The sequence below is a fragment of the Pelodiscus sinensis genome, unplaced genomic scaffold, assembly GCF_049634645.1.
Source record: "Pelodiscus sinensis isolate JC-2024 unplaced genomic scaffold, ASM4963464v1 ctg55, whole genome shotgun sequence".
In the NCBI taxonomy this organism is placed as follows: domain Eukaryota; kingdom Metazoa; phylum Chordata; order Testudines; family Trionychidae; genus Pelodiscus; species Pelodiscus sinensis.
The window spans coordinates 656,318-675,963 of NW_027465994.1; the positions used below are offsets into that span (position 1 = coordinate 656,318).

General features: G+C 45.6%; 2 protein-coding genes across 2 annotated transcripts in view; one reads left to right on the plus strand and one right to left on the minus strand.

Annotated features, from left to right (window-relative positions):
• Positions 1-7,590, minus strand: part of LOC102457870 (oocyte-specific histone RNA stem-loop-binding protein 2) — a 147,518-nt gene extending 139,928 nt beyond the window's left edge. Inside the window, exon 1 of the mRNA XM_075917906.1 lies at positions 7,258-7,590. The gene's annotated coding sequence lies outside the window, so the exon portion shown is untranslated. The remainder of the gene's footprint in view (positions 1-7,257) is intronic.
• A 154-nt stretch (positions 7,591-7,744) lies between these two features.
• Positions 7,745-19,646, plus strand: part of CDC23 (cell division cycle 23) — a 28,851-nt gene continuing 16,949 nt past the window's right edge. Inside the window, exons 1-5 of the mRNA XM_006121631.4 lie at positions 7,745-7,907; positions 8,102-8,174; positions 13,854-13,991; positions 14,237-14,279; positions 15,173-15,278. Of these exons, the coding sequence (XP_006121693.1) occupies positions 7,771-7,907; positions 8,102-8,174; positions 13,854-13,991; positions 14,237-14,279; positions 15,173-15,278 (497 nt within the window). The 5' untranslated portion in view covers positions 7,745-7,770. The remainder of the gene's footprint in view (positions 7,908-8,101; positions 8,175-13,853; positions 13,992-14,236; positions 14,280-15,172; positions 15,279-19,646) is intronic.

The window sequence follows — 19,646 nt, forward strand, 5'->3', positions numbered from 1 at the left end:
ACTGGCCCTGTAGCGTGCGCCATCTTGGTCTGGGGCAGAGAGCCTGGCCCTCCTGGAGGTATGGGGAGAGGAGACCACCCTCCAGGATCTCAGCTCCAGAAAGCGTAATGCAGACATCTACAGCCGGATGGCTGAGAGCGTGGCTACGAGGGCCCGCACCCGGAGCCTGAAGCAAGTGAGGAGCAAGGTCAAAGAGCTCTGGCAAGGTTATGGGAGGGCCAGGGAGCAGAGCTATTATAACGAATTGCACTGTATCACGGGGAGTGGTGCAGCCCCTTCCCCACCCCTGGTGGTGGACTCGGGGCTGGAGGTGCCTGTTGTTGCCCGGCCAAGGGTCACAGCCCAGGAGCAGGAGGCGAGGAGGAGCTGGAGGAGGAAACAGCGAGCATCATCACCATGCTCACCTTGGAGCTGCTACCCAAGGGCCTGGATGTCTCCTAGGCATCCTCTAAGGCCGGGGAGGTGAGTGCTCTTAGTTTTTCACACACATCGAGTGGGAGAGCTTAGGGGCTGTGGTATGATTGTCACTCGGCCTTCTTGGCCTGGCCCTCGCACTGCAGTCTGTACATGTGGATGCATGTGCAGTGCTAGTCTGCACCACACAGCCCCAGGAAGCATCCCCGGGCTCTTGCTCACAGGCTCTGAGGATGCCAGACACAATTCTGACCTCCAGGGGAAAGAGGGGACGTCCTCCCACCACCAGCCACATGTGGAAGGAGGCTGAGGACAAGGGTACACGCACACAGACTCAGGAGTGCCACACACGGCACACAGGCATACCTGCCCACTCGAGGCACTACCCACTCCTGGGGACAGCACTGCCAGGCGCAGGTGTGCACGCGGCCCCAATGGAAGGCCAGACTGTTCGAGGACCCTCTCCCGGCCATGGGATCTCAGTGTGGCTGGACACTTCCCTTGCCTGCTTGTCCCTTGCCTGATGAGCCATAACATGCTCTGGCCTTGAACAATGAGTGGTGCAAAAAACATCAATGTGATAAGGATAATATGGGAGTGAACACAATATTTTATATTGGTTAAAACATTTTGTAGTTGTAAAAAACAACTTTTAGATTGCTTAAATTAAAAACCAGTATATTTCATGCATCCCAAAGAATGATTCGAGGACATCATATGAAAAATCAGGATTGCTCTGGAAAAGCAGCACATTTGGACTCCATAGCTAATATCTCTAAACTTGGGGAAGGGCTAATACAAATGTACTAAGTATCTTACACCCTCCTCTGGGAAAAAAAAAAAAAAACATGTCCACTACATGGGGGCAGATTAGAGAAGTGGCAGTGGGGAAGGAAAGACTTGTCCCCATGAATTCAAAAACCTGAAAAATCTCACTCCTTTAAAAACAACCCTTCACAAAATAACAATTTTCAAAGTGCTGACATAGATTCTCAAATGACATGTCTCAGCTGTGACTCACAAGATACAGTAGATTATGGCTACTGTCCCTGATCTATGAGGGTTTGTTCCTCAGTCAGGGTGTAAATCAAATAGAAATGGTTTCCCTTACATTTTAAGGTCATGTGGTTTCCAAGATCTAATCTGAATCGTGTCCTGGCAGACACTGTATTATAAGTGAAGTCACATGACTGCACCAAACAGGGAATGAAAACACTATCAGGCAAGAAATTGTTACGTGTAATTTCACACTGAGAAATCTGGTATAGTGGAGCAAAAAATTGCAATCACTGTAGTTTTTCTGTACGTGTTAGAAAGTTCCTTTACAATGAAAGCCACTGAACTAACAAAACAAGCCCAACGTAGATAAATGTGAATTATTAGAAGCTATAAAAGGACACAATTTTCCAATACTCTTAGAAGGCTAGGAAGCGTGTTTATAACTGTATGATATTCCCCATGTCTGCAAAATGCTCTTTACCACTTATAAAGCTCACTCAGTTAAATTTCTTTTAGCTAATGCTGTGGGTTTGAAGACTTTAACCTTAAAAATGAACTCTTGTAACATGACAATTATGGTGTCTTAGCATATATTTGTCTAATAGACTCATTAGCCTTCATTTTTCCATTGATTTTTGGTAGATTTTTGTTACCAGATTTTCCTCAGGGATACTAGAGATTATTAGTCTAAATCATGCAATTGTGCAATGATATGATGAACGAAATTACTGCTTTTCTAATAGCCCCTCAGTTAGTGTCAGCTAAGTTAATCTGCAGCTCTCTGAGATGTTACCATCTTCATGCAGAGTATTTAATTAGCCTCCTGCTTTAAAAGCCAGCCCTGGGTGTCACTTAAAAGATGCATCTCTTACACAATGGAGTGACAGAATGAATTACGATTTCTCATTATGAAGCCAGTCTTGAGAAATTGAATTACTGAACTCTTAGCAATTGGTAACCTTTCACCCTCTTACTGCAGCTCCAAGGAAAAGCCCAAAGCGCCACCTTCTGCTCAATAACTGGAACCAAACATGATGTAGGCAATGGACTCTGACTGATAGCTGTTAACATAATTTCCTTTAAAATTCCGACCTTGCTGTCATTTGAAAAAAATGTTCCTATTAAACTCATCTATACATGCCATATCACTCAAAATTCATGCTCCTTCATATCAGCCATTTGTAAACCAACTAGAACAATGAAATTAGCAATCTTGAGAGTTAAACTTGTGGGCATAGGAGCTGCCCCAACAAGTGGTCCATGCCTATGGAATGCACTGCCAAGAGTAAGCAGAATGACAACAAAATGAATGAACTCTAGAACAAGGTATATATCACCAAATTCTTAAATCTCAGATTCCCACATAAATATATTAGTTAAAAAAACCCTCTTTGGGGAGACTGAGATGGATCCTTGGGTACTCATACTACCAGAGTTATATGTGTCAGTCCATGAACACTTAAGATTCCATTTACCTTTCCAATGTATAGGCTGAAAGAGCCTGGAAAGCAACAAAAACATTTACATTACAAGTTCTGTTAAATCTTTAATAGCAAACAGACATGGGACTAATATGAAATAGGCACAAAAATATAGTACAGGCAGTCCCTGGGTTACGTACAAGATAGGGACTGTACGTTTGTTCTTAAGTTGAATCTGTATGTAAGTCGGAACTGGCATCCAGATTCAGCCGCTGCTGAAACTGATCAGTTTCAACAGCGGCTGAATCTGGACACCAGTTCCGACTTACATACAGATTCAACTTAAGAACCCCAGGCGTCCCCAAGTCAGCTGCTGCTGAAACTGATCAGCAGCTGATTCCAGGAAGCCCGGGGCAGAGCAACTCTGCCTCGGGCTTCCAGTAGTCAGCCGCTGGTCAGTTTCAGCAGCGGCTGACTTGGGGACGCCTGGGGCAGAGCAGCTCGGGTGCTGCTGGGTTAGTTCAGTAGCGCGGCCGCTCCTCGGCGCTACTGGACCAACCCAGCAGCACCCCAGCTGCTCTGCCCCAGGCGTCCTGATTCAGCCGCTGCTGAAACTGATCAGCAGCGGCTGAATCAGGACTCCTAGGGCAGAGCAGCTGGGGTGCTGCCGGGTTGGTCCAGTAGCGCCAAGGAGCGGTGCTGCGGGACCAACCGGCAGCGCCCCACCTGCTCTACCACAGGCCCTGGGCTTTGCTCCGCGTCTCCCTGGTCTGCTGGGGGGGGGGGCACTAGCTGCGTCCCCCCCCAGCAGACCAGGGAGACGCGGAGCAAAGCGGCGGAGGACCCGGGCCGAACCACGGCGCTTCCAGATCAGCGCCGTGGTCCGGCCCGGGTCCTCCGCCACTTTGCTCAGCGTCTCCCTGGTCTGCAGATCAGCTGGAAGCGCCGCGGGTCCGGTCCGGGTCCTCCGCCGCTTTGCTCCCCGTCTCCCTGGTCTGCTGGCTCCCCCAGCAGACCAGGGAGACGGGGAGCAGCTTTTCTCGCCCCGGAGGAGGCGGGCGGCGGGACCAGGCATCCCGCCGCTCCAGTCCTCCGGGGCGAGAAAATCCCTGTTCGTAACTGCGGATCTGACACAAGTCAGATCCACATAACTCGGGGACTGCCTGTACTGAAACAGACCCCATTATCCAACAGACTGATTTGTTTGGCTGTTTGAAAGAACAAGAGAGACTAAAAATGCTTTATAATGTTTCATTTTAAAGACAAATTAACTATCCATTTCTGTCAATCTGTAAAAGACAAGACAATCCTCATTCAGTAGACAGCTCCAGGCGACATGAGTCTGAATCACTATACAATTACAACTAAGATACTTCTGTATAGTTCTCATCAACAGACAAATTGGTAATCAGTGGTACTAGGCATAGAAGTTAATTTGAATTCACAGCAATAGCAGCTTTACAAAGGATCACTGAAAAAGTACACCATTATGATAATTACGAATAAAGTATGGTGACATCATGCTAATCAATTATTCTCCTTTTATCACCAATTCATGTTCTGTGACCTCTGACTCAAGTCACTTTTGTTATGATAGAAAGGACACATGAGCAGAGTCCAGGAGCCAAAACTTCCCCTACTACAGATAACATGAAGCCTTTGTGGTCATGGAAGGAGATGGCAGCAAACCCAAACATATTAGGATATGACACTGCATCCAAACAGAAAACAGTATTTTCATAATACTCTTTTTTCATTTCTCTTTAGAAAAGTGGTTTCCAGCCTTTTTTATATTGCAGACCGGCAAACCCATTCACAAACTTTCAGCACACTAATAACATTTTATTTGAGTATTTGCATATTCTTTATGCCCTGGGGGCCGGGGCTTTTTATACCACAGACCGGCAAACCCATTCCAAAACCAGGAGTCCACCAAAAGTTTTGGAATGGGTTTGCCAGTCAGTGGTATAAAAAGCCCCGGCCCCCAGAGCCCTCCAGTACAGGCCCTAATCTCTAGAGCCTCTCACCCTCCATTCCCCCAGCGCCAGCCAATGACCCCAGAATCCCTGTACTCAACCCTCCCCCCCCGTGCCAACCTCCTGCCCTCAGAGTTCCCCAATGCCAGCCCCACAGCCCAAACACCTCAGTGCCAGCTCCCCACCCACTAGAGCCCCCCACAACCAGACCCCCCCGTGCCAGCCTCCTATTTACAGAGCCCCCCAGGACTTCCCCAATGCCAGCCCCCCATCTCCAATATTAGCCCCAGTGCAAGCCTTGCCCCTGTAGCCCCCTCACTAGTAGCCCTGGCCCAGTGCCCTCCAGTGCCAGCTCTCCACCCTTGATGCCCAAGTGCTCCCAGTGTCAGCCCCCCGCCTCTTAGAGTCCCCCAGTATTAGCTTTGACCCCAGAGCCAGTCCCCTTAGCTGCAAACTGTGAACTGGAGCCACTAGGAGTCGCGAGGCTCAGTGGCCGGGGTGCCGGTACATAAACTGGTGCAACCATTTAACAGGTTTCTCAAAGTGGTTTTGTGAACCACTTTGGGAAATACTGGTGTAGAGGGAACTGCCAACCATTTTGAATAGCTTGCAGCTCCATCTACGCGCTGTGTGCCTCTGGCAGCAGAGGGGGAGGAGACATCTTATGCTACCCCACCCCAAGCCAATCAGGGTCTGGGGATGGGAGAGCGCACAAAGTTTCTCCCTCCTGTCCCCTCTCCCCTCCCCAAGGTGGGCTGCAGGCCAGATCAAATGGCTTTGTGGACCAAATCCAACCCATGGGCCAGATTGTGCCCACCCCTGCCCTAGGCTGTGAACCAACTTAATCTGAGAGTAAATGCCTTTGATAATAGAAAATGCTATAGAGATATGGTCTTCAAAGCAGTTGCTCTTTCTTAACAACATAACCTCTGTTGTGCCCAATTTCATCATTAGTGACTTGCTAATATTAACTCGGCGTTGAGAACATTGGGGGGATATAATGCTATTTGGCTGCGTCTAGACTGGCAAGTTTTTCCGCAAAAGCAGCTGTTTTTGCGGAAAAACTTGCCAGCTGTCTACACTGGCAGCTTGAATTTCCGCAAGAACACTGACAACCTCATGTAAGATTGTCAGTGTTCTTGCGGAAATACTATGCTGCTCCCGTTCAGGCAAAAGCCCTCTTGCGCAAATGCTTTTGCGCAAGAGGGCCAGTGTAGACAACGTGGTATTGTTTTGCACAAAAAAGCCCCGATCGCAAAAATGGCGATCGGGGCTTTTTTGTGCAAAACCGCATCTAGATTGGCACGGACGCTTTTCTGCAAAAAGTGCTTTTGTGGAAAAGCGTCCATGCCAATCTAGACGCTCTTTTCCGAAAATGCTTTTAACGGAAAAACTTTTCTGCTAAAAGCATTTGCGGAAAATCATACCAGTCTAGACTTAGCCTTTGTGTTTTCTGCATAGGAAATGTAGACTTGGGCATTGTTTGCATAGTCATAATGCAGACCTTTTTTTTTTTTTACCAGCTCTCTCAATGGCTTTAAATGTATATTTTTTGAATAATATGGAGGAAGTAACAGTATGCACAAGATGTTTACACAAGAAAGCTCCATCAGTTGGAGTAATTTCAAACTACTAAAGTTAAACTGCTGCAAATCCCCACATGGACACTTATCTCAGTTTAAGCAGACTTATTTTGGGTTAACTTAATTTGATTGAGCATAGATTTAAAATATATTTAAATAAGTCACCCTTAAACCCAAAGAAAAGTGTACAAGCAAGTGGTTTCTACATTTTAACTAAATTGGTTTAAAAACTGAAATAATTTGAATGGGTTCTATTTTCCTGAGTAGACGAGACTAGAGTTGCAGGGGTTGGCATTGGACTTCCATAATGATTATAAGTTTCCAAGGATACCATGGGCTGAACAAATGAGAAAAGCAGGCATTACCATACCAAAGCAAAACACTGGTCTACTCAGTCTAATATCCTGTCTCCAGGAGAAATCAGTGATTGGGGGGAACAGGGTGGCAAGTGGGTGAACAGAGTGACCAAGCTGGCCGAGCAGGAGAAAAGTGATTTGGCAGGTAGTGTGAGAGAAAAGGGGAGAAACAGAGATGATGGGGGTAGGAGAGATGGCAAAGACAAAAGTGCAAGAACCCTGGCGCAGACAATTTTGGAATAACCTACCCAAAGGGAAAGTTTCTTTGTAACTGCAGCATGTTAATAACTGTTCATGCACTGAAAATGAGAGTGTATATTTCTTACCTTTAGTCTAATGTAACTGTCTTGAGGACTACTACTATCCTCGCCACAGTGATCTCTTGTGGGTGTGAGTCCCGGCACTTAAGTGTTGTGTAAAAAAGTGCTTGTGAGTTTTCAGCATGTTGGTGTCCAGACCCGTTACAACAGCGACAAGTGAAACACGAGAACCGCGCACTAACGCTTACCCTGAAACGATCATCTAGGTGCTAAAGTGGGTAAGATGCGGAGCGAAGCACAAGCTGCATCGTGACATGAGCAAAGGCCAACGTCACAGCAGCAGGGGAGCGAGCGAGCGGCGGGGCGCGCGGAATGACTTGGCAGGTGGCACGAGAGGCCGGGCAGGCAGAGATGAGCACACAGCCCTCCAGCCCGCCCCACAGGATGCAGGGGCTCTGGTGACCCTGTGGGGGAAGACGCTGGCGGCTGCAGCATCACCCCATGGAAGGGACGCCGAGGGCGCTCTGAGGAGAAATGGCGGGCTGGGACACGCTCCGACCGCCCTGCCCTGTGGAGGCGGCAATTTCTTACCCGCTTCAGCTATCTCGCGCAACCCACTCTATGTATCAGCCAATCATCAGGCAGAGATCAGTGTCTCCCGCTTTGATTGGATAGGATGTGGGAGCTGCTGCCCAATAGGAGTATCCTTGTGTGCGCTGTCCGGCGCGCGGCGGAGGCCGGGTTGTGATTGGCCAGGCGGCATGGGCAAGATGGCGGCTGCAGCGGTTGTGCTCGGTTTGGGAAGCTGCGATTTTTCTGACCTGCGAGAGATCAAGAAGCAGCTTCTGAGCGTAGCGGAGCGGAGCCGCGAGCGGGGCCTGCAGCATAGCGGGAAATGGTGGGGGCGGGGCGCCAGGAAGGGCGGGAAATGCTGGGGCCTCGGGGCTGTCCGCGCTGGGGGTCGCTGCTGCTCGCGGGGCGGGGAGGGCTCTGCTGGCTGGCTGGGTTGCGGGCTGTGGGCGCTGGTGCCAGGCCTGGCGTGAGAGGTGAGGGCTGCGGGATGCTAATTTCTTCGAGGTCTCTTGGTTTCAGGGCCTCCGAATTGGCATTTGCCCTGGATCCTCTGCCTCTGAGCGAGCTGCCTGCAGTTCCTGCGCTCACAGAGGTATGGATGGCAAAGCTGATGACACTGGCCAACGAGGAGCCATCTCTCTCGAGTGTCCTCTCCTCAATCCAAACTATTTTTCCTTTAATATGTTAATAGTGTTGTGTGAGGAAACCTCAAGGTCTGGTAGTGCGTCCTTCAATGCTCCAGTCAAAAGATTCAGGCGGTAGCCAAGCTCATGATACCATCTACATGTTTTGTTAGTCTTTAAAGTGCTACCAGACTATTTGGTTTTTTTAAAGTTTATCCAGTCAAAAGTGGTAACCCCATCTTGACTACCTGTGCATTAGGACTGCTAGGGAGTGGCCTCTGCTGTAATACAACCAAGATAGGGGACCTTCTTATCATGCTGATATTCCTTGACCTGATTGCAACACCATCCAAGCGTATAGCGAACATAGTAACTCAAATGTATTTCAAACTTGTGTCCAGAGTTTTATTCTCATTCAGAAAGTGTTGGTCTAGGGCAGTGGTCCCCAACCTTTTGAGGTTGCCGGGCGCGCCCCCCCCCATAGCCGCGCGCCCGGGGGCGGCCCCCTCCCCCCCATAGCCGCGCGCCCGGGGGCGGCCCCCTCCCCCCCATAGCCGCGCGCCCGGGGGCGGGGCCCCCCCATAGCCACGGGGCTAGTGCCCCCCCCCGCCAGCGCCGCGCGCCCGGGGCCGACGCTCCCCGCCAGTTCCCCGCCAGCGCTTCCCTGAGGTCCACAGAGCCTCATCCACCCACTTCTGTAATAGACTCATAACCTCTGATTGGGTTGTTGAAAGTTTTCAGATCACCTGGGTCAATCGGTCTTCAGCTAGCGTTAAGATTGCACCAATCACAACACATCCACCATTCTTCTTGCACTCTTGCCTTTCTTCTCCACGTTCGTCCAAAATGTTTAACAGTGTCATCTTCCCCATCTTCTTGGAGGCCGACTGGGTGGTCTTTTCTGTTCTCGTGGGTACCAGTCAGCAATAATTGCGGTCCACCTATTGTCCGTGAGCCGTGCTGTATGGCCTGCCCATCGCATTGCTATGTCTGTTTTCCACGATATTATCTTTCACACCGCTGCGTTCTCTGATCATTTCATTTGGAATACAATCCAGAAGGGAAATTCCCAACATAGCTCGCTCCATTGCCCTTTCGGCTACCAATAGTCACTGTTCTTCTCTCTTCGTCAGTGCCCACGTTTTGCTGCCATACAACATGGCTGGCAGCACTGTTGAATTGAAGATATTTGTATGTGTGGTCTTATCGATTTTTCCTTTGAGGATGTCCTTGATGGGATTGAATGCACACCATCCTGCCCGAATCCTTCGCGAGAGTTCTCTGTTCAGGTCTTGGCACATATTAACTTCTTGGCCCAAATATATGTACTGTTCCACTTCTTCGATTTCTTCTCCTGTTATCATTATTTGGGCTTTTCGTAAGATGTCTGATCGCATGTATTTCATTTTGCAGCGGTTCATTTTCAGACCGACCTGACTGCTTTTCTTGTCAAGTCTTCATAACCTGCTCTGCAATTGGTTGGTGCTTTCGGCAATTAATACTATGTAGTCCGTGAATCTGAGATGAGATAATCATTCTCCATTTATGTTGACACCACTCCTCCAATTGATCTTGTTCATAACCATTTTGAGGCAAGCAGTGAATAGTTTCGGTGAAATCTTATCTTCTTGCTTCACGCCTTTCTCGATTGGGATACGGAAGGGAGTTTCGAGGAGAGTAATATCTGTTGTACATCCAGTATTCGCTTCCTTCAACGAATTGATGTATTACGTGTTAATACCCTGCTCTGCAAGTGCCTTTAATATTGCGTTGAACTCGACGCTATCGAAGGCCTTTTCATAGTCGAAAATCAACTTCGCTCTAAGCAAGTGATGGTCACTGCCGATGTTGAAAGGCTGCACCACAGAGACGTCTTGAATGATGTGCCTTTTATTGACTAAAATATAGTCGATTTCATTCTTGTTCTTCGCGTTTGGTGCGATCTATGTCCACTTTTTTGTGATCTTCTTTTTATACAAGGCGTTTGCTACGTATCATTCTTTCATTTCTGCCATTGCTACTAACCTTTCTCCTCTTTAATTCCTTTCGCCTCTGCCATATCTCCCTATGAACTTTTCATCAGCTTTCCCTTGTCCGACCTTGGTATTAAAATCTCCCATCGTGACAGTGTAAGTGGACTTTTGTGCGAGGGCTCTTTTGAGCTCTCGGTAGAATTCTTCCACATCTTCATCCTCACTTGCACTTGTAGGGGTATAGGCCTGGATGACCTTGAGTGTAGCCTTTGACTCTATCTGAAGATGAAGCACACCAATACGTGATGCTATTAGCTGGCATGATATAACTTTAAAGACCAGTCCTTACAATAAATTCAACTCCCCCTACGTTTCTAACACCGTCTTCCTTTCCAAGTTTCACAGTGCTTCTATCCTTCCAGTTGACTTCCAACTCCTTTCGTTGGATTTCACAGACACCGAGGATGTCGCATCTTATCCTTTCCTTTTCCTCCATCAGATGGTTTAACGATTCCTCCCTCGCCAGCAACCTACAATTGTAAGTACACACAGCGAGCATTGTCCTTTTCCATGTTGGCCTAGCACCTGACATTTCTGTTGGTCTCTCATTGCTCAATTTCCACTCCGCCACTGTAGAATGGTTCGTTGACACTCAGGAGACTAAAACCCATTTACTCGTGTTGTTTTAGCCATTGACTTCAAGCCATCCCACTGGCTAGGTGGGCAGGTGTGCGTTCTTCCTCAAATTTAGCTAGCCTTCAAGCTCTAAGGATAGGGAAAAACTGAAAGAGCAATCCCCTCCCTGGATTGGATAGTCCAACACCTTTGTAGCATGGTTAGACTTATCAGGGCATATGCCCTGCTACCATAGCTGACAGACAGCCAGGGTCACCGCTGCACTACAATGAGGCGTTGAGGTAGGATTTTGTGGCGGGTTTTCAAATCATGATTTAAAAACTTCAAGTTACAGAGAATCTGCCATTTACTCTAGTTCCCAGTTTCGACTGGAATTATCTCCCCTGATGCATCCTGAGATTGTATTAGCCTTCTTCATGGCTCTATTATATTGACTCATAGTCATTCTGTGATCAACCACAGCAGAGGTGGGCAAAATATAGCCCGTAGTGTGGATACGGCCTACTCAGCTGATTAGGAGAACTTGTGGGCAGTGTGTGTTTAGCTGCCCATCCCTCCCACCTTGCTCCATCCTGCAACTAAGCTTCTCCCAGGACACTCCTATTTGCTGTGTGGAAGGCAGGAAGGAAGGGAGAGGGAGTGCAGAAGTCAGGGTGTTCCCCTGCCCTTATATCTGGTCGGGGAGAGGGACATATACAACAGAGCTGCTCCAGTCAAGTATGGTGAGTGACTGAGATCAGTGCTGGTCTTAAGAGGCAGTGCACTGTTTCTCACATTTGTCCAGCAGCCAGCTCGCTCTCTCACTACACACTTTTCCATCCCACTATACTCATCTCTACAGAGTGATGGAGGGGGGAGACAACAGAGCAGGACCGTTTTCTCTGTGTCAGAGACAGTGCATAGCATTTTCAGAAACTTACCCAGCAGCAACCAGCACATCCACCTATCCAGTCTGTGCCCCCACACACTCATACAATCTGTGTGTCAAACTCTTTCTCACACAATCTCTCTCTCTCTAGCCCCCACCCCTTCTGCCCGAGGCCCTAGAGCCCAGAGCTGGCTCCTGATGATTTACTGAAATTCATGTAGTAAAACCCCTACAAAAATTATTGCCCACTCCTGCAAGATAGTCAAGTGTTTCTGTTCCTCTGTTGCTTCCAAATAATACATTCAGGCTACATCTACACTACACGGTTTGCCAAAAGAGGCAATGCAAATGAACTGCTGATTAGCCTTTTCTAGTCCTTCATTTGCATAATCTTTTCTCATCTGTTTTCACGCTAAAACATGCAGCGTGGATGTGTCCGTTTTGCGCAAAAACCCTGTTTTGCACAATATCATTCATGCCTCTGCGGAAGGGGTTTTTGCGCAAAACAGACACATCTGCACTGCATGTTTTTGGGCAAAAACCTCTTGCGCGAAAACGGATTCGAAGAGATTATGCAAATGAAGTGTGAGGAAATGTTGATCAGTACTTCATTTGCATTGCCTCTTCTGGCAAAACGTGTAGCGTAGATGTAGCCTCACAGTTTAGAGCAAAAATTCTTGCTAATCTCTAAGTGCATGACTTTGCACTATTACATTTCATCCCATTATCTAGTACCCTGGTATTCAAGCAACAAATAGTAGTGTGGCACCTTATACACTAGCAAATATATAGGATCATGAGCTTTCGTGGGTAAAACCCACTTCATCAATGAGTTGGTGTGGTAATAATATAACCCAAGGTATATAAAACAACAAAAGCAGTTACCTGTGAATTGTAAGACCCATGTTAATGAAACTAATCGAGTAAGATGGGCGTGTCTCATTTATAACTTTTGATGTGAAAATGTGAATGTCAAAGACAGGGGAAAGTGTCTTTGTAGTGCTTTAACCAATGTTTTAACCTGGTTTTCAAGGTTGTCCAAACACCAAAAAAGTTTAACACAGCATTTAGGCAGGAAATCATAAAAACATTACTGTAATAATTGTAACCTATGATTGGTGCATCTAGTACAGTATTCTGTTTTCCACACTGATCAATACCAGATGCTTCACAGGTAATTCTAATCTCTGTAATGGACAGCTATGGAATACCTGACTACAAGGGAAGTTTCTTCCTAATCTACTATCCTTGTCATATCTCTTCTCTAAACAATTGTAATCTGAACATCTGACAACTTTCATGACCTGTTTCTAGACTCCTTCCGTTTCTTTTGCATCTTCTTTTATATGGGGTGATCAAAACTGAGCACCATTTTCCAAGTGGGGGCATACTGTTGATTGAGATAATGCCGTAGTAAATGATATTATGCAGACTGAACTTGGAGGTCATAGTTATTAATATTATTATTAACTTTTACCGCTCTTTTAGAAGCCAAAATCAGTGTAGTCTAAGATGAAAGAATTCCTAATATGGAACATGTAGACTAATGTTAACCAGCATTTTCAGTAAGTGAGGACCATTCTACAAGAAACAAATTGTGTGCAGGCCTCCTACACCATTTTGTAAGGAAAGGGGGAAAATCATTGGGTAATGATTGAAGATAGGCTTCTGCACAAGGTAATCTGGTTTGCATTATAGAATATGAATAAATATAAGTCCTATGATGAGTGTCTATGGAGGCAGTATAATGAAGGGTTTAAGTTTAAATCTGTAGTCTTAAATTTTCAGTTCAATTAACTTGTGTTCCCCTGCCTTTGCCTTCCCCCACCTAAATTTGTACTCTGTTTTCAGTCCTACTTGGCACACAGCTAATTCATCTGTTCTAGTGGTCGATCATTTAATATTTTATTTTCTGGAATTTCACTGATTTGGTGCATTGTTTCAAACTAAAAATTAAACCTTCTTTGCATAAAAAGAACAGGTAGGTGGGATGAAATGGGAGTGTTGGGAGAATGTTACACCAACTAAAAAATTAAAATTTTCAGACAATAAGAATTAAATCTGAGATTCTAGAGCAGTGCTTTTCTTTTTTCCTTCCTAACCATTGGACACCATGAGAAGACCTACAAGGAACTAAAAACTGTTGAGTTCATAAATTTTCTCCTCTTTAGGAGGATGCTCGTGATTTGGATGCCTACACATTAGCTAAATCTTACTTCGATCTGAAGGAGTATGACAGGGCTGCATACTTTCTGCGGGGATGCAAGAGTCAGAAGGCCTACTTCTTGTATATGTATTCCAGATACCTGGTAAGATAATGAAAGCCATCCGCCTTCTGCCTTCCCATGGAGCCTTGCAGGTTACAGTCTTCCACTTATTGTCTTCCCAGCAACATTTTAGAAAGGCAGATTAATCCCTTGGTTCCTTGCTAAACCTTACAGAATTTTTGGTGGCATTGCTGGGAGCTAGTTCCAGATGCTGTTAGCAGAATTATACTGCAACCTGTGGAATAATGTATTGTAAAACTCTTTTTCCACTCCCCTTCTTTTTACAGTCAGGAGAAAAGAAGAAAGATGATGAAACCGTTGATAGTCTGGGTAAGGATCTGCTTCTCTCACCTGAAATAGAGAACCCAAGCTAATGAAAATAGACATGCCAGAATCATCTCTTATGCTAACCATGTTTGCATTGTGGCCTGAGACACAATATGATTGGGCAGTATAGCTGTGCCTGCTGGGCCTGTGCATGGTTTTATAATCCTAAAGGCATTGGCCACGGATTCTCAAGGCTGACCCATTCCTAAATAGTGTAGTTCACATTTAAAGAATGGGTTGATGAGGTGTCTTTCTAAAGGATATGATCTAGGAATTATTTTGGGGAAGTTCTACGGCCTGTGCTGTGCAGGAAACCTTAGAGACTATTGGTCCCAAACACCTGTGACTCTGAAAAAGATTAAAGATCATAATGGATAAGCAACTGCAATACTGTAGCAAAAAGAGCTAATGTGAGCCTTGGATTTTAATGGGAGTAGAGAGATGACTTTTGCCTCCTTTATACAATTTTAGTCAGATCAGTACTGGAAGACTATGTTCAGTTTTGGTGTCACCACTTTTAAATCCGTTAAGTTCATCAAAAACCTAGAGTGGGGACTTTAGTATATAAATAGTTATTTTTAATAATGAAGGTGATTAACCAAAGGGACAAACTACCAAAGGATATGATAGTTTCTCTATTACTTGAATGTCTTTAAATCAAGACTGGATATCTTTCTAAAAATACTTCTGCTTCCACCTAAAGTTATGGGCTTGATACAGGAATTATTGAGTTAACTTCTGTGGCCTGTTATGCATGAGATTACACTAGATGATTGCAATGGTCCTCTTCTGGTGTTTAAAATCTGGATCTCTAAACTGGTGAAGCCTTAAACCAATGAAGACATAGAAAGCACTGTGGCAGATGCTGAAAGTCACCTGTATACTTCTTTTTGCAGGCCCCTTGGAGAAAGGACAGGTGAAGAATGAAGCACTAAGAGAGTTAAGGGTGGAGCTTAGCAAGAAACACAAAGCACAGGAGCTGGATGGTTTTGGCCTTTATCTGTAAGTGTCTGGGAGTTTTCCTTTGAATTCTTCCCGGAGGATGGGGGATGCAGGACTCTCTGAAGCACTCTGTGTTTTTCTGAAGAGACATAAGGAGGAAGTAGTCTCTTTGGGTACGTCTAAACTACATGGCTCCGTTGACGGAGCCATGTAGTTTTGTTTGTTCGGCAAAGGGAAATGAAGCCGCGATTTAAATAATCGCAGCTTCATTTAAATTTAAATGGCTGCCGCGCTGAGCCAACAAACAACTGATCAGCTGTTTGTCAGCTCAGCGCTCTAGTCTGGATGCTCCCCTGTCGACATGAAAGCCCTTTATCGACCTCCCCGGTAAACCTCATCCTACGAGGCATAACGGGGAGGTCAATAAAGGGCTTTCATGTCAGCGCGGGAGCGTCCAGACTAGCGCGCTGAGCCGACAAACAGCTGATCAGCTGTTTGTTGGCTCAGCGTGGCAGCTATTTAAATTTAAATGAAGCCGTGATTATTTAAATCGTGGCTTCATTTCCCTTTGCCGATCAGCCTAATCTACATGGCTCCATCGATGGAGCCATGTATTTTAGACACACCCTTTCTGGAAAATTAGCAAACAGCCTGTTTGATGGCTGGTAATACGGCAGCAAAACACACACTATTCAAATAAAACATTAAAGGGAAAGGTATCCATGTTCATAATTGTGTAAGATTTTTCATTGGAGTATAAATTTGAAGTTGGGGTTCATAATGCTTTTTGATATCTGGAAATGAAGGGAAATATCTTCTTGTGTGGAGTGGTATTATTGATAATGTTGTCCTTTCCATCTCAATATTAACAAGTCTTATTTCCACTGTCTTAAGATTTGGGGTCAATGGTGTGTCCTGTTGCAATAGTAACTGCCACTAAATTTAGTTTTTTATCTGCTAATTTCCTAACTCTGTGTGTGTGTGTAGTGTTTTGTGTTTTCCACCATTTCATTGTACCTCTGTGCATAGCTGTCTAGATTCAAGGAGAAAGGAAGTTGCACCTGCTGGGGAGTATTGGAAAAACAACGCTACTTTGAACATGTTATCCCTGTTTAAAAATTGCTGTAACAAGATGATTTGGTTTAAATCACCAAATAGAAAGCCTTTAAACCATTGAATTAAATCAGCTCTTCCATTTGTTTGTCCTGTGTTCCCTATCTTTTAATCAATTACCCGTTCATGAGAGGACCTTCTCTCTTATCCCATAACAGCTTACTTTGCTTAAGAGTTGAAGGCTTTCTGAAAATCTAGATACATTATATCCACTGTATTGCCTTCTCCACTTGCATGTTGACCCCCTTCAAAGAATTCTAGTAGATTGGTGAGGCATGATTTCCCTTTACAAAAAACATGGTGACTCTTCCCCAACAAATTATGATAATCTATGTGTGATATAATTTTGTTCTTTACTATAGTTTTCAACCAGTTTGCTTGATGCTAAAGTCAGGCTTACCATCTTGTAATTGCTAGGGTTACTTCTAGAGCCCTTTTTAAAAGTTGGTGTCACATTAGCTTTCCAGTCATGTGATACAGAAGTTGATTTATATCATAGGTTACAAACTACAGTTAATAGTTCTGCAATTTCACATTTGAGTTCCTTCAGAACTCTTTAAAAAATACGGTCTGATCCTGCAAAAGCGGCGAGGAGTCCTGTGGCACCTTATAGACTAACTGAAGTGTTGGAGCATAAGCTTTCGTGGGCAAAGACCCACTTCGTCAGATGCATGTAGTGGAAATTTCCAGAGGCAGGTATAAATATACAGGCCAGAATCAGTCTGGAGATGACGAGATGGATCCAATCAGGGAGGATGAGGCCCACTTCTAGTGGCTAATCTGGAGGTGTGAATTCCAAGAGAGGAGAAGCTGCTTTTGTTGTTAGCGAGCCATTCACAGTCCTGGTGCCACAGGACTCCTCACCGCTGTTGCAGATTCAGACTAACATGGCTACCCCTCTGATACTTGTCTGATCCTGGTGACTTTTTACTGTTTATGAGTTTGTTCCAAAACCTTCTCTGACACTTCAATCTGGGACAGTTCCTCAGATGTGTTACCTCAGAAGAATAGCTCAGATTTGGGAATCTCTATCATATCCTCATCCATGAAGATGGATGCAAAGAAATAATTTAGTTTTTCCACAGTGGCCTTACCATCCGTGAATGCTTTTTAGTATCTTGATCATCCAGAGGCCCCATTGATTGTTTAGTTGGCTTTTTTGCTTGTGATGGGGAAAAACATTTTTGCTAATTCTTTTTGAATCTTTGACTAGCTGTTCTTCCAAGCCCTATGTGGCCTTTCTAATTATATTTTTACACTTTATTTGCAAGAGTTAATGCTCCTTTCTGTTCAAAATAATTACCACTATCTTTTGAACACAGTCTGTAAATTATGGTGTGATTCACCATCACACATATTTTGCATTAGTCATTTGTCATGCATTTTGCTTGTGTAGTCCATTGGTCAGTGGTTCTGTTGTTTTTTCCCCTTTGTGTCCATTCCACAGAAGACTTGAATCTGTCACAATTCAGCTTGAAAACCTGGCTCTTTAGCTCAAGCTGTGAAAAGGCTCGTGTTCTTAACTTGGGAGGCTCTCACTTCAATTCCTTGTGTTGGCCAAGATGACAGCCACCATACGTGCAGGTGTGCTATCCACACTGACAATTCTGAAGGTTAAAGACATGCTTCATACTGAGATCAAAGGCCTACGGAAAGGATGTGTAGTGAGCCTATCTATTAGTGGGGATACTCTATGTCCTAGTAAAGAAGAGATGATTGAGTTAATTAAGCACAGGTAGAAAATAAAGAGAAACACACTCAAATGTAATTGAATGGGATTCATTTTGATCACATGAAGGCAGATAACTAAAAATGACAAATTCTATAAGTGCTCGTATAGAAATTGCATTAATGCCTGCAATTAACTCGGTCCAGGATTAATGCGTTAAATTTTTTATCACATTAATTGCAGGTGTTAATGTTGCGCTGCCCCTTTGAAGTGCCACTCTACATGTTTCAAAGGAGCAGTGGAGCCCAGGATCAGCTGGAGAGTCCCCAGCTGATCCTAGGCTCTGCGTAGCATTTCCCCAGAAAGTTCCAGGGCTGCCCTTTTTCAAATGTGTGTGGAGGCAGGGTTTGAAAGGGGTAGCCTTGGAGCCCGTGGTCAGCTGGGGATTCCCCAGCTGATCCCGGGCTCTGCGTGTCATTTCCCCAGAACATGGGGTCAACTAGGGAGTCCCCAGCTGATGCTGGATTCCGCTATCATGCGAAGTCCAGGATAAGCTGGGAGCCCACAGTTGACCCCGGGTTCTGTTGCTGTGCAGAGCCCAGGATAAGCTGTGCAGTCCCCAGAGGCGGCATTTTAAAGGGACAGCCGTGAAGCCCAGGGTCAGCTGGGGACTCCCAGCTAGCTAATTTTGGGCTCCTAATGTGCTGCCCCTTTGAGGCACTGGGGTAGCGTTTCCAAGGGGCAGTGCAAAGCGGAGCCTAGGATCAGCTGGGCACTCCAGCTGATCCTGGGCTCTGAGTTGCACTGCCCCTTTAATGCGTCACTGCGGTGCTTGAAAGAGGCACCGCAGCACGGAGCCAGGGGTCAGCTGAGAATTCCAGCTGACCCCGGGCTCTGCCTTCCGCTGCCCCTTGGAAACGTTGCCCCGGCACTTCAAAGGGGCAGTGCTGCATGGAGCCTGGGGTCAGCTGGGGATTCTAGCTGATCCTGGGCTCCACGCAGCACGGTCCCGTTGAAACCCTGCTGCGGCGTTTCAAAGGGAGGCGCATGCGATTAATCGTGATTAAATTTTTTAATCACTTGACAGCCCTAGTACAAATGCCAGAAAATACTGAGATCTGTGAACTTGAGTGCCTGTTACCAAATGAGGATAATGAGATCATAAACTTAGTGAAATAATGACAGCCAATGAGGGTCAGTAATTTGGGAGTACAAAAGAATGATGGAGTTGGTTGTGCTGGCAGGAGAAGGGTATTGTCTGTGAAAGAAAGCATAGAATCAAATATAATTTTAACTTAATCAAACTGTACCATAGACTCCCTATGTATAGAAACTCCATGCTTGAGTAATAGGAGTATAACAGGAGGAATATACTACTGACCAGGATGGCCATGGTGACTGTGACATGCTTGTGTTGATTATTGAGGCTGCAAAAACAAAACCAGTAATAATGGGGGATTGTAGCTATCCCTGTATTGACTGGTACGTGTCATCTCACGATGGGATACAGAGATTAAGTTTCTAATGACTGCTTTTGGAGCAGCTAGTCCTGGAACCCACAACAGTAGAGGCAATGTTTTATTTAGTCTTCTAACTGGGGCACAGGATCTGGTCCAACTAAATATAGCTAAACTGCTCAGTAATAG